Source organism: Onychomys torridus, chromosome 19, assembly GCF_903995425.1.
Source record: "Onychomys torridus chromosome 19, mOncTor1.1, whole genome shotgun sequence".
Classification (NCBI taxonomy): domain Eukaryota; kingdom Metazoa; phylum Chordata; class Mammalia; order Rodentia; family Cricetidae; genus Onychomys; species Onychomys torridus.
The window spans coordinates 7,160,722-7,175,256 of NC_050461.1; the positions used below are offsets into that span (position 1 = coordinate 7,160,722).

The following is a 14,535-nucleotide window of genomic DNA, read 5'->3' on the forward strand; positions in this document are numbered from 1 at the left end:
CTACAGTTCCGGTTAAGCTGATACCCTCTTCAGGCCTCCACCAGCACAAGGTATACATGCCCTCTTCAGGCCTCCACCAGCACAAGGTATACATGTGGCACAGACATAGATTCAGGTGCTCACACTTACATGTTCAAAAATTTTTAAATAAAGTTTTCAGTCAGTTGTCAGAGAAAGAATAATGATCTTATTACAGGTTCAATGCACAATATATTAGTTATATATGTAATATGTGTGTATTTTTTTTTTTTCAGGATTACAGAATTAGTCAAATTGACTTGTTTACAGAGCCAGAAGGGTTAGGACTCCTGAATTCTTACTTTGATGATACTGAGGAAATGCAAGGCTTCGGTGTGATGCAGAAGACATGTTCCATTAAAGTGCACTGGGGCACGTAAGTCTTCATTTCAGCTGCAGTTTAATGAGGGTCCATCAGGAAGACTAGAGGACATAGGTATCTAGTATGGGGATCCAAGCTCCTGTCACCATGCTTATGCTTTCCCTGCTAAGCCGTCACCCCAGCCCACCCACCCTTCCCCTGTGCTGGGGTTCATCTTAGGCATGATAGGCAAGGGCTCTACCACTAAGCTATATCTTAGCCATGGCAACCACATTTTTCACATAGGACTTTTCACTTATCACAGAGAAACCTGGCCACTCAGTGCCGAGAAGCAGATTATACATTCATGATAATTCAGGATTTCAAGGGGGTGGGTTCAAGCTGAACAGAGTTCTTTTGCTATTGTTGCACAATGCTGTTGTGTTGGCTGCACAAGCCCCAGGGAACCATAAGAATATTTTGAAGGAAGTGGGAATATCTGAGACAGGGGAGATGAGGATAAACACTGGGGACACAGGACAGAAGATGTGGTCTTTAAAGTGGAGCTCAAAGCCCCAGCACATGGGAGGAATCTATCTGCTGAAATGCTAGAAAAGTCCCTATCAAAGTTGCTAGACATTTTATACAAATTTTTTTTCTTTAGAAAAGTTATTAAATTTATTTTTCATTTACTTATGGTATATATGGCATGTGTGTAGACGTGTGTGTGTGTGTGTGTGTGTGTGTGTCTGTGTGTGTGTGTGTGTGTGTGTGTGTGTCTCTGTGTGTATGTGGCATGTGTGCACTATGGAGTTTGTGTGGAAGTTAAGAGAACAACTTTCAGGAATCAGTTCTCTCTTTCCAACATATGGGCCCTGAGTATGGAACTCAGGTCATCGGGCTTCTTTACCCCACTGAGCCATCTTGCCACTCAGATCTCTTCCTTTTTAACATTTTCTTTTTGTGTAAGTTTTCTGAAATGTGTAATTAGTTCAATGGTAATATATGTAATTTATAATTATTTACATATTCGGATAACATTGACAAGTTTTATGAATGGGATGTGCAGCCACAGGTTTCAGAGTCTGTCTTGTAAAGCAATCTAGGATATCTCTGAACGAATGAGAAAGTGCTGCTTAGCCATGCCTTGGCATTCTGTTGGCCACTATGAATCTTCGTTTGCCATTGTTGTTATCAAGGGGAAGTGGTTTGATTGTGTAGATAGGGGGAATTGTGTAACCTGCAGGTCACAAACACTGATTATCAGTCCTCAGAAATCAAGAACTGAAAACGTTCAGGTGTCTGTAGGAGGTGTGACTGTGGAGGCTTTGACCTGGAGAGGGTAGCAGCCATCTCTGAAGAAATGAAATGGAGGAGTTCCGCTCGCTTTCTGGCATTCCATAGCAGTCCTGAGGGACAGAGCTAGAAACTGGAGGAGTAGGTGTTGGCTTCCTAATGGTTGAAATGAAAGTGGGTAGAGTTTCTTGTCAAAGGAGGTATTCTAGGACAGGACAGACAATGTTTTATCTAGAGCTCCGTAGGAGAAAATACTGTGTAGATTAGCTACCTTTATGACTGTTCTTTTGTTTGTCTAAAAATTTGAGTATACCTAGAAAAACTATAGTAGGTAAATGTACAGTTGAAATAAAGTAAGTATCCAAGGAAACAGGTTAAGAATGAGCACCCTTCCCCCAACCCCCAGCAGCCAAGCCCCGTGCCTTGGGAATGGAAGAAGCGCACTCTTAAGAAACAGCTCTTGGGAAACAGTTCTCTGTCTTAGTCCATTTCCTGTGGCCATGATAAATATTACATGCCGAGAGTTTAGGAGGAGTACTGTTTCTTATGGGTGACATCTAGTGAGGGCCTTCTTGCTGGTGGGGACTGTGAAGTCCCAGGGCATGCAGGGCATGTGGGAGGAGGGTTGTGCCCAAGAGACAGCCAGCCTGGCTGCAGTAAGCGCCGCTCTGAAATAACCCATTAGTCCATGAATGGGTGGCTCCATTCATGAGGAAAGAGGCCCCATGACTGAATCTGACTGAATTACCTCTTGAAGGTCCTGTATGACCTCCTGTCTTAGGACCTTCCAGTGGGGGTTAAATTTCAACTTGCATTTTGAGAGGAGCGTCCCAGCCATACTACTCTCCTCTCCATAAGTGAGATAACAGCATAACAGCAGGGAGAGCATGGCGATGGCTTGTCATCGAGTGGAGGGCATTTATTAAGGCAGAATTCAGGATTACTGACGCTGCATAGAAATAGATTGTCAAGACGGGAGGGCAGGAGAGAGCAAAGCAGTCAGAGGCAATTCCAGTTATTCAGGCAAGAGATGGTGGTGGCTTAGGTGCTATGAGTGGAGGCTTGAGATACATTTTTTGTTTTATTTTATTTATTTGACATCCCGACCGCAGCCTCCCCTCTCTCCTCACCTCCCACTCCCTTTCTCTCTCTGTCCACCCCAATCCACCCCTCCTCTATATTCACTCAGAAAGGGGCAGGCCTCCCCTATACATCAGCAAAGACCGGCATATCAAGCTGCCCTAAGACCATACCTCTCCCTGTGTTCAGTCTGGGCAAGGCAATCCAGCAGGAGGAATAGTTCCCAAGAGCCAGCCAAAGTACTGGGAACAGCCCCTGTTCCCATTGCCAGGGTCCCACAAATAGACCAGCTACATAACTGTCTGATAAATGCAGAGGACCTCTGCCAGTCTCATGCAGGCTCCCTGGTTGTTGGTTCAGACTCTGAGTTCCCATGAGCCAGGCTAGCTGTTTCTGTGGGTTTTCCTGTGATGTCTCTGACCCCCTGACTCCTACAATCCCTCCTCCCTCTCCTCAGCAGGACTTCCTGAGGTTGGCCCAATGTTTGGTTGTGGGTCACTGGATGAAGACTTTGAAAGGCAGACTGACAGCGTTGGGGGCTCGGAAGGCTTGGGACCCTGGCCTGTTCTGAGAGGGGAGGCTTGCAGGAGCAACGTGGGAGGAAGAGTGGAATTCAGAAGTTGTTCTGGACAGGCTAAATCTGAGATCCACTTCGAGTTCACTCGAGGGGATGGGGGTCAGTGGAAGTGTAGGCCTGGATTGCAGGGAAAGGCTGCAGGGAGAACTCGGGAGTCCTCCCCTTAGAGGAGGTATTGAAAGGGTTGTGGATGTGACTCAGCATTAGGGCACTTGCCTAGCATGCAGAAGGCCTGGAGGTCAGTCCCCAGCACCACAGCAGGGAGAAGGGAGTCTGTGTGTGCAGAGCAGATAAAAGCAAGTTTTGAAAAGGAACAATGACCATTGAGAAGGCTTTAAATTAGGTACCACGTTAGATCTCAAAGGCCAGTGGATAGGGTTGAGGGGAAAGATGTTATGTGCCTTAGTCACTTTTATGTTGGGAGATTGGGAGAAAATTTGAGTCTGGCAAAGGAAAATGTCTCTATGATCATTGCCATTGGATGTCTCCTTCAGCTGTTCATTTCTGTGCCAGAAGCCTTCTGAAAGCTGCCTCTGATTGTTCAAAGACCAGCTTACTGAGCTTGGTTGGTGAACTCAGGACATTAATGCTTTTACAGAGCCCAAGGAAGTCTGGGTGAGCTGATAGGATTGTTTGTATCTGGCCTACTCTCTGAATCCACCCAGTCCTCCCTAGGGTGGGGTTGCAGATGTCAGCCACCACACCCACCAGGGTGGGAGGGTTTACCTGGTAATAGGCACCCCTCACTCCCTGCTGCTGCTGCTGCTGCTGCTGCTGCTGGCACACCAATGCTCTGGGTGGTGGAGGGGGCGGGGACTTCTCTAGATCTGATTAGGAAACAGATTCCTGGGGCCATTCACTCTAGATTAAGTCCCTCTGCACGTGGAAGGGTGTAACTGGCCTTGTCAGAGTCTTTCTTGAGGAAATGAGTAATTCTTAACTAAATCTACCTTTCAAGTTCTGTTGAGTATGAATGACGTGCTTTTGAGGCTGACTGACGGTAGCCCCCATCTTCCCTAAGGGAAAGGTAGGCTTGCATAATCCTAGTGTACATTTTAAAAAAACGAAGAATTTTAGAACTCTATAGGGAGCATATGATTTAAGTAAGGAAGACAGGCTGGCTACTTTGTCTGGACTGAGATTGTGAGTTGGAGAGTTCTGATGCTTTGAAGTGAAGGGACTGCTTTTTCATTAGTCCGATGTGCTCCATCACTTTTACTATGAAGTAGCTGATGTCTATATGCCAGCTTGGGAGCCCAGTAATGACACAAACCCTGTGAGCCTGCCACCCAGCTCAGTCCCCCCAGCTCTGTTGCAGAACCCCATCACTTGCTCTGGTCCCATTCCCTCTGCACATATAGAAACTCTCTCCTAAGACTACACACATCCATTGGTTTGCCTGCATTTCTGTGTTTTTCATTGCTCTGTTTATAGTAACTATAAGTAGTCTACTGTAGAACATGTTATATTAGTACCCATTTGTATTACACCAGCTTTCGAACACCACTAGAATAGTGGAAACGCCTGCCCACCACCCTCTAGACTCAGTGATTGTTAACATTTCCCATGTTTGTTAAAGATGGGGTCTCTCTGTGTAGCACTGGATGTCCTGGTATTCACTCTGTAGACCAGACTGAATGAACCCAGAGATCTGCCTGCCTCTGCAAGTCCTGGGATTAAAAGTGTGCGCCACCATGCCCAGCTTCTTGTTTGTTATCTTTTGCTGTCAGCTGACCTGCACTACAGATATTTTCTTCCTTTGCTCCTATAGACTCAGTCTGAATCTCTTTGTAATGAAATAATAACTTCCACTTTACCTAAGAAAACTGCATTGTGTCCTAAGATAGTATGACATCCCAGAACCACATTTTCCCGGTTGCCTCCAGACTGTCTTTTATAGTTTTTGTTTTAAATCAAGATCCAGAGCCAGGCATGGTGGCGCATGCCTGTCGCGCCAACATTTGGTAGGTTAAAGCAGTATAAAGTGAGCTCCAGGTTAACTTGAGCACCATAGTGAGAGACACTGTCTCACCCCCAAACCAGAAGGTTCCTGTGAGAGTCCCTCCTTGAAGTCCATTGTTTTTCTGCCCCTGTCAGTCTCTTTGCTGCTCAGGCCAGACTTCCGTGTGTCGTAGTACATGCACCCATAGTCCACTGTGCTTGCCTGTTCATGCCTGTGCTTGTAATTGTCATGTAAACTGACAGTTGGTGAGGCCAGGGAGCCGCCTGTCTCCCTGAGAGCTGGGTTACAGAAGTGTGCAACTGGGCCTGTTTTCTTTTCTGGAGTGGGCCTGTTTTCTTTTCTGGAGTGGGGCCTGTTTCTTTCTTTTTTATTATTTTATAATTTTTCGAAATTGTATAATTACATCATTTCCTTCATTCCCTTCCCTCCCTCTAATCCCTGTGCCACCTACCTTCTTCTAAATTAGGGGGCTTCCTTAATTGTTCACATGTGCATGCGTGCACATGCACACACACACACATTTCTAAATATATAAATACAACCTTCTCTGTCTGTACAGTGTTACTTATATGTGTATGTTTTCAGGGCCGACCATTAGGCCTTGGATAACCAATTTGGGAGCTCTTCCCTGGGGAAGGCTTTCTCCCACCCTCAGCATTCCTGAGTCGTTTTGAGATCTGTGTCTAGGGTGGGGGCCTCATGAGCTTCCCCCACGTCCATGCTAGCATGTCTGTTGGTGGTGTTCATGTCTTGTTTAGGCAGCGGGGATAATGAGACTCCATGGATGTAGCTTCTTTGATGTTCCTAGGAGACTCAGTCTCACAGTAAACTTCCCACTCCTCTGGCTTTTACAATCTTCCTTCCTCCTCTTCTGCAATGACCCCTGAGCCTTAGGTGCAGGACAAGCCAGGCTTTTAAGGCCTCAGCCAGCTGTCTTAGAGCATGGGCTTTCCTGAGTGTTTATTTTCTCATGATCCTCTTATTAGCTAACTATCTGTTGTACGAAGGGTTATGTCTAAAAGTATGATTAGACTTAGGTTGAACAGTTTTGGCAAGGGCACTTCATGTGAGGTGGTGTCGTGCATTTATGCTGTATCAACACATGACAAAACAGCCACCTGCCTCCTGATGACATCAAGTTTGCTTGCCTAGTTAACGTGGCACTTCCCACATATCTCCATTGCAAAGTTATTCAGAAGTTTTGAATAACCTCATATTTAATCTTCAGTTAATTTCCATAAATATTTGGCCAATGTTTATGTCCAACCACATCTCCTAGGACCCAGTGGGGCATGCACGGCTTAGTTTTGCATACTAGGTGGTCCACTATTAATTACTTGTTCTAAGAACAAGCACACATGATTTTTCTTATGGAACTAAAGGGTATTTCTAAAGGAATGATGACATTTTAATATACAGATTGTTTAATATACAATGGCCATTGTTCAGCAATATTTTTAAATGTTCTTTATACATACATTCATGCACAGTCATCTTGTCTGTTCCTTATGCATACATTGACACATGTTTGTCATGTATGTTCTTTATGCATACATTCATGCACAGTTCAGTCATGTTTGTTTAAAAAAAAATAAGTACATGCATCTTGACAGTATGGTTGATATGACTCTGAACTATAGTTTTAATGAGCTAAGCTCATTACCTATTAGTGGAAAAGGAAAAAAAAATCTTTAGAAACAGAAATGGCATTGCCTGAAGAAAATTCCCTGCTCTCCTGAAGCTCTGTGCATGCATTTTCAGATCCCCAAGTGCACCTGGCGTACAACCTTCCCCGTTACTCGGAAGGTCCCTAGTGGTGGCTCACTGAGGGAGGGCTGGCAGGACACAGAGTTGCAGATTCGCCAGTTCATATGTTCCGCTTCCTCTTCCTCGCAGAATCCCCCACCTTCTGTCGATGCTGTGCCTAGCCCATGTGCTTCAAGGAAAGTGAAATCGATTATAAGTAAATAAATAAGTGTTAGATGAACATATCCATTACAGTTCAACCCAAAGAAGGAAAACCCTCAATGAGAAGTCTACTTTGAAAACATCATTTTAGGCTGGGAAGATGGCTCAGCAATTAAGACACTGGCTGCTCTTCCAGAGGACTTGGGTTCAATTCCCAGCACTGACATGGCAGCTTACAACTCTTGTAACTCTAGTTCCAGGGGACCTGGTACCCTCACACAGACATACATGCAGGCAAAACACCAATGCACATGAAAATGAATAAATTTTAAAAAATCATTCTAACATTTCAGGGTTACTGCATGAGCCACACATGCTGTCTGTGAGAAGCACAGACATCCACTTGTAAGGCACTCAGACCCAACAGTGTTGACTGCGGGACTTCCATTCCTTGGCCAAATCAAGAAGCTCATGTGTAGTGAGCCCAAGCCAGCCTTGGGCTGCAGGAATGTATGTGCCTTCCTGACTGTCGTGGTTTAGATGTAAGAAGTTAAGAGTGTCCCCTCAGCCTGCTGCCTTCTGGCTTAGAGGTATTTTAGGGTGCTTAAAAAGACAGGCTTTTCCCATCTTAGTTAACTTGTTTTGAAGTGTAACGTTTGCATAGAAAAGCACTAAAAATATCTAGACTGTATAAGCTGAGTACATTTATGTAAGCTAGCATGTGAGGAGCCCCATCATCCGGGCCTCCTTGCTCCTCCACTCCCTCCCCGCTATACCCCTCTGACTTTGTAACTGTGATCTTGCCTTAGGACACCGTTGAGGGCTTTGATCTCCACTTAGATGTACTACAGGGCTTCGTAGTCTTTCGTGCACCTTTTAGTAAGAACTGGGTGGCAGATCTCTGGGTAATTAGTCTAAAGAGTGTCTAAGGGCATCTTTAACACACACTTTCACTAAAATAGAGTGTTAGGCCAAAATCAGAAACAAGAGGAACTCCACCCTCAGATCCTGTCTTGCTTTGAAGGATTTCATTTGGAGCTCCCGTTTGGGGCACAACATCTGGGAATGTAGTGTGATTGGTAGAGTACCACAGCTGGGTGGTTCAGCCAGACTACCAAAGTTATCCCCTGTGTGGGGCTGGGGATCAAGAAAGAGGGACAGAGGGAGGAGCTAGTCTGGGTTTCTGGAGCAACAGTAACAACTGCACAACATAAATCACTTCTCCAGCAGCTGCACCTTCCCAGAGACATGCACTTAGCTCCAGTGGGCATGCTTTTATGGTCCTCTGGCCTTATCTCAGGAGAGGGTGGGGCTGCCACTCCCTGATCAGAGCAGAAATGACAGCTGACATGCCCAATACAAGAACTTGGAATTGCAATGTCTTTACGTGGAGAATCAAGTGCTCAGAAGGCGTTGCCCCCTGGGAACAGGCAGCCCTTGGACCTTCGGCCCTGAGGACAGTGGTGTGTGTTGAGCAGTATACACAGTGAGGATGCTTTGTGGGTGTGAGAAGAGCAGATTACATTTGGTACACTCCCTGCAATGGGAAACACTGCTCTGAAAGAATGACAGGGAGTGGGGATCAGGGGTCAGCTTGCAGCAGCCCTGCCTTGGGGCAAGTGACTTAACCGCATCCATAAAATAGGGACAAGAGCATTCCTTCCTGGTAGCACTGTTGAGAGGATTAGCCCTAGGTTCTAGGTAGCCTTCCTTGTAAGTTTTGGAGGGGTCAACTGTTACAGACTTTTGACCCCATGGGAAATGATTAGGTAGAACTTTGTAAGTCTTTATTTCCAAATGAAATACTAATGTGAAACCAGGCTTGAGATGGCTTGACTTGGGGGGTCTCTAACTAGGTGACAGAGACATTCACATGTAAAAATAGTTATAACATGGCTTAAAGTGGGTGTTAAAGCCAGCCAAGAGGAAATCAAAGGCTGGAGGAACACCATACAGCTGGCTCCTCTGGGGGCTGCACGTCACCCACACTTAGGAGCAGCCATGCCCATGTGGCCACGTTCCCCTCTGTTCTTGCCCTCCTCCCTGTCACGGGGTCCTGTGTACCATGCAGGAGGGACCAGAAAAACATAAATCATGAGTTCCTGCTTCGTTGCTTCCGTGGTGGTGATTTAGGTGGTTGATCTATGAGGAGCCCGGATTCCAAGGTGTCCCCTTCATCCTGGAGCCTGGTGAATACCCTGATTTATCCTTCTGGGATACTGAAGAAGCGTACATCGGATCCATGCGGCCCCTGAAAATGGTAAACATGGAACTGAACTTGGTGTTCTGAGGGCAACAACTCTGTTAGCTTGACCTCCATAATCTTACCAGCTGTGACTTTGAACAGTAAAACTAGCTTTTATTGCTTTACATGCATATATAACATGTATAGATGAGTCCTGTTGCTGGGTAGAAATAACAGAAGCAATAACTTACTAAATTTCACAGCTAAGAAGAGGGGACAAGACTATGCCCTTTGCCCTGAGGGCATCTTCTGCCTCCCAGAGGAGATGTCTGTGCCAAGCTTCAGCTAAGAGCAGGCCTAGGAAGTGGAGGAAATAGTTATGGAAGGTAGGAGCAACAGTGAATACAACCCCAGTTAGTGGGAGGAGAGGCAGGGCAGGTTCACAATTGGGAAAACTTTCTGATAAGTGGAGCTGAGTCTTCAATAGGAGCGGGATTGTCATAGCTGGAGCTGGCAGAGAATGCATGTGGGGGCAGGGCAGACTCACAGCTGGGCAGGGCATGCCAAGGAGCAGCCCAGTGGCAGTGCAGGAGGCAGGGCTGAGTCAGACAGAAATAAGGGGAGTTATGGTGAGTGTTCAAGTACTTAGCCTCCCAAGTAGTTTTGCCTTAGAAGGAGCCTGCGCTTCCTTTTCCTTGTCGCCATATTTGCCTTTGTCTCTGGCTGTTCTGCTGGAGTGAAAGGCTTAGGCAGCATGAGGCTGTCACATGGGGCTGTGGTGTGCACCACGTGACGCTGGGTGCTCACTCAGCGCCAGAGAGCGAAGCCCCTGCTACTAACTTGCTTGGGAAACCCCACTTTGCAGGTATCTTCAGAGTCAGCCTGAGACAAATTAAGAAGTTAATTTTATCTCCTTTCTAATAAAACGTTCAGTTTGATCATCTGCAGATCTCAATGCAGATGACGTGAAGCTTTTGTGTTCTTCTAAAATGAAATCCACTTCCAGAGAGCCCAGTTTTAGCTTTGGGAAGGCATGAAAGAGTTATTACAAGCTGAAAGAGCAATATGATAGTTTTAAAAATCTGAAGTTTATTGAGCTCCCAAAAGGTTGTTTTTAGGAAGGTGTTCCTTAGGCTGTGGAAGGCCTGGCTGAGTTAGCCTGTTTCTTTGTGATTTCACTTTATTTGGGCCATTTCAAGATCTTCAAGACACATGGGTGGAACATCTCTCAGCTTATCCACCACTGTCTTTTGCCTGTCTAGTATTTTTATGTAATACTCTCTTCTCTGAGTTGTTTTTTTTTTTTTAAACATTAACAAAAAAGCCTCCTTTTTATTATAAAAATGTAATAATCCTAGCCCTGCGAGAGGTTTTAAGGGTTACCTAATAGTTTGTCTTATTATTCCAGACTGTGTGAACTTCACCACTTTTGTAGGCTATTGGTTGCAAAGTCAGATGCCTCAGGGGCCGGGCAAGAAACACACAGGGGTGAGGCTGCTGGGAGCGGTAGACCAAAGGGGAGGGGTGGTGATGCCAGCCAAACCTGAGCCCTGATGAAGGGCCAGCCAAACCTGAGCCCTGATGAAGGGCCAGCCAAACCTGAGCCCTGATGAAGGGCCAGCTGTGCAGGTGTAGAAGGCGGAGCTCCCTTCCTAGGAGACGTTTGGTCTAGATGTGTCAAACCTTAGGGTTATTTAGCAAGAGAAATAAGAAGAGTTTGAGGAGGTTGAGGCAGGAGGATTCCAGGTTTGAGGCTAGCTGGTCTCCCTTGTGAGTGAGATCCTCTTTCAAAAGAACAAGAAAAACAATAGCACCGAGTCCTGGAATACAAATTAAAATTCTATTAGAAATGTAAAAACAACACAAAGCAAATAACCCAAGGAGCTAGGCTGCGGCTCAGTGGTGGAGTGCTTGCCTAGCATGGCAAGGCCCTGGGTTCAATTCCTTAGCTCTAAAACACCAAACAGAAACAACAGAAGCACACACTAGGTGTGCATGTTCACTTAGAGCACCATGTGAGCCTCTTGCCTTCATTTCCAGTCGATAATTTTGGCGTCATCTCATGGGATGAAAACACACCAGAAAGTAGTCACACTGTGTGCTTTAACTACTGTGATGCTTTGAAAACACTCGGTGGGAACTGGGTTTTCACTGTGCTGCTTTCTCTTTTCAGGGTGGCCGAAAAGTGGAATTCCCTACAGACCCCAAGGTAACGCGCGCGCGCGCGTGTGTGTGTGTGTGTGTGTGTGTGTGTGTGTGTGTGTGTGTGACAGAGAGAGAGAGAGTTGAATAGTGAGGGAGTAGGGAAGAGAGAGAGATTAGTCTATTACCTTCAAGTTTGTGACGCTAATGTGACCTCCCCTATAAGCCTCCCTTTGCTGCAGCCAGAGGGACCGCCCAGCCTCACTTGCTGGCGAGGCTAAGCCTCACTGTTAAATTAACTTTGCCACAGAGCCTGCTGCTGGCAACAGAAGAAGGTGTTTGAGCCGAGTTCTCCCTTCTCCAGATGCCTCTGCTGTCGGTTTCCACACCTGTACTAAGCACTTTGACCACGTGCTTGTTTTCATCTTTAAATCAACTTTAGAATCCTCTGGCTCTTTGTTCTCTTAAACCCTGGCTTTGGAGTGTTCCACACTGTGGGTGGAAGGGGGAAGGGACACCCAGTGACTTTTGTTTGTATTAGTAGGTGTTGTTATGGAGTTAATTTTTTTTTTTTTTTTGAGCTGAGTATCGAACCCAGGGCCTTGAGCTTGCTAGGCAAGTCCTCTACCACTGAGCTAAATCCCCAACCTCTAATTTTTTATATGTAATTTAAGAATTTAATTTGCATTCCAAGGTTTAGTGCTACTACTACTACTACTACTACTACTACTACTACTACTACTATTATTATTATTTTGAGTTGCATTTGGTGTGTGTGTGTGTGTGTGTGTGTGTGTGTGTGTGTGTGTGTGTGTGTGTGTGTGTGTGTGTTGGTACATGTGACAGGTCACATGTGAAGGTCTTAACTTGGTAAGAGTTGGCTCTCTCCTTCCATCGTGTGTGTCTGGGAAGACTGAACTTGGTCTGTACATGCTGAGCCATCTTGCTGGCTCTGTTTTTGTTGATTCCATCCAGTCTTTATTATGAAGCCCATGGCTGGCTTTGGACTTGGGATCCTCCTTCCTCCCCCTCCTGAGCGCTGGGATTGCAGGCCTTTGACACCATGTCCAGCTTCTTTGTTCGTTTGTTTGTTTTCTGGCTGTGTCTTGTGGGGGGTGGAACCCAGAGTCTCACATATGCTGGGTCAGTGCTCTACCACAGAGGCACACATCCTAGCCCAAGTAAGTGCTGTTGAATGGCAGACACAATGTTTAGCTACTTAACTTCTCCCAAATGATTGTTGTATCTACCTCATTTCTATTGCAGGTAATTATTTATGAAAAGCCTTCCTTTGAAGGAAGGTGTATGGAGCTGGAAACAGAAATGTGTAGTCTTGTCACGGAGGGAGGCGAGACAGAAGAAACAGCTGGAAATGACCATCTGCCCTTCACATCGGTGGGGTCTATGAAAGTTCTAAGAGGCATGTAAGTAGATGGGTAACTGGTAAGGATTTCTCTTTTTTCCCTAATGAAATAAGAAATGTGCTGTCTTTCCCCCCCAAAAACCCAACATTCTTGATTATGGTATGGTGATGTTTGCAGGGGGTGGGGGCAGGGGGAGTAGGGAGTGGTGAGGATTGAACCCCCTGAGCATCACACTACATCCCCAGCTGGGTCTGGTGAATTCCCACAATGTTCATGTTCTCTTCAGGCCACTGTGGACTGGACTTGAAGGTAGCTGGAGGGATGCTGTGGGGAAGTCTGATGCAAGGCTAATCAAACTGATTTTTAAAATATTGTGTTCCAAACTAAAGAACCACTAATTAATTTTCTTTCTACTTTTGTGATCTTTTTGAATTTTACAGATCTTGCACATGTCTTGTAGGAGTATATCCTGAAGTTGTCCTGTAAACAGGGAAAACTTTATTTTCATTACTATTTGAAGAAAGTTTGTCATTTGACTTGCTGGTTTTCATTTTAATTCTTTTTTAAAAGATTTATTTATTTTTATTTTATGTGTATGAGTGTTTCACCTGCATGTATATCTGTGCATCACATGTGTACAGTGTCTAAGGAGTCTAAAAGAGGGTGTCAGATCCTCTGGGACTGGAGTTACAGTTGTGAGCTGCCATGTGCGTGCTGGGAACCTAACCTGGGCCCTCTGCAAGAGCAGCAAGTGCTCTTAACTGCTGAGCCATCTCTCCAACCCCTCATCTGAATTCTTATTAGACACACACACTCATACACCCACATGCATGCATACACACACACACACACACACACACACACACACACACACACCCTACACTCCTTTACAGAACTCTGTTTCTTAGGTTTTCTGAACAAATTCTCTTAAATATTAAACAATTCTCACAAAACACATACACTTATATGCTATCCTCTAAATTTAGAGAATTTCAATAGTAATACAAATTCACACCTAATTCTATACTTGTACTTGTCAGTAAAACTGGCCTGCGGCAAAGATTGTAAGCGTCTGAGAAGTTGCTCATGTTCTTTCTCTGGCAGTTGGGTTGCCTATGAGAAGTGTGACTTTACTGGTCATCAGTACTTGCTAGAAGAAGGAGAATACAGGGACTGGAAAGACTGGGGAGGCTACGGTGCAGAACTCCAGTCCTTACGACCTATATTAAGTGTAAGTGAAAGAGAAGCCAATGGCTTGTTTGTGTTCTTTTTTGGATGATAAATGGCCACCCTTTGAACTTGAATCTGTGTGTGTGTGTGTTTTTTTAATAGGATTTTTCCAATGCTCACATGGTAATGTACAGTGAAAAGAACTTTGGCTCCAAAAGCTCCAGTATTGATGTCTTAGGAATTGTCGCTAATTTAAAGGAGACCGGATATGGGGTGAAGACACAATCAGTCAATGTACTAAGTGGCGTGTAAGTGAACTAACTTGAGAATTTTAGCTTGGGTTTCACTGGGATTTCTGTTAAATTAATAGAGTCCATGACACAGAGTTGGTCCTCAGTAAACATCTGACAGGTAAATATTAGTTCAGTCACTTGATATTTTACACCTGTGCTATTTTTATAGCTATTTTTAAATATTCTGATGTAACTTTTTTCCCCACTTGGAGCAGGCTTTTGGGTGTCATGTAGAAAT

The 14,535-nt window shown here is 45.1% G+C and overlaps 1 protein-coding gene across 1 annotated transcript in view; it reads left to right on the plus strand.

Moving 5' to 3' along the window:
- The window catches only part of Crybg1 (crystallin beta-gamma domain containing 1), a 55,041-nt gene that overhangs the window by 17,755 nt on the left and 22,751 nt on the right, over window positions 1-14,535 (plus strand). The window contains exons 6-11 of the mRNA XM_036168529.1: window positions 255-394; window positions 9,277-9,403; window positions 11,502-11,537; window positions 12,737-12,894; window positions 13,939-14,065; window positions 14,167-14,312. Coding sequence (XP_036024422.1) covers window positions 255-394; window positions 9,277-9,403; window positions 11,502-11,537; window positions 12,737-12,894; window positions 13,939-14,065; window positions 14,167-14,312 — 734 coding nt within the window. The remainder of the gene's footprint in view (window positions 1-254; window positions 395-9,276; window positions 9,404-11,501; window positions 11,538-12,736; window positions 12,895-13,938; window positions 14,066-14,166; window positions 14,313-14,535) is intronic.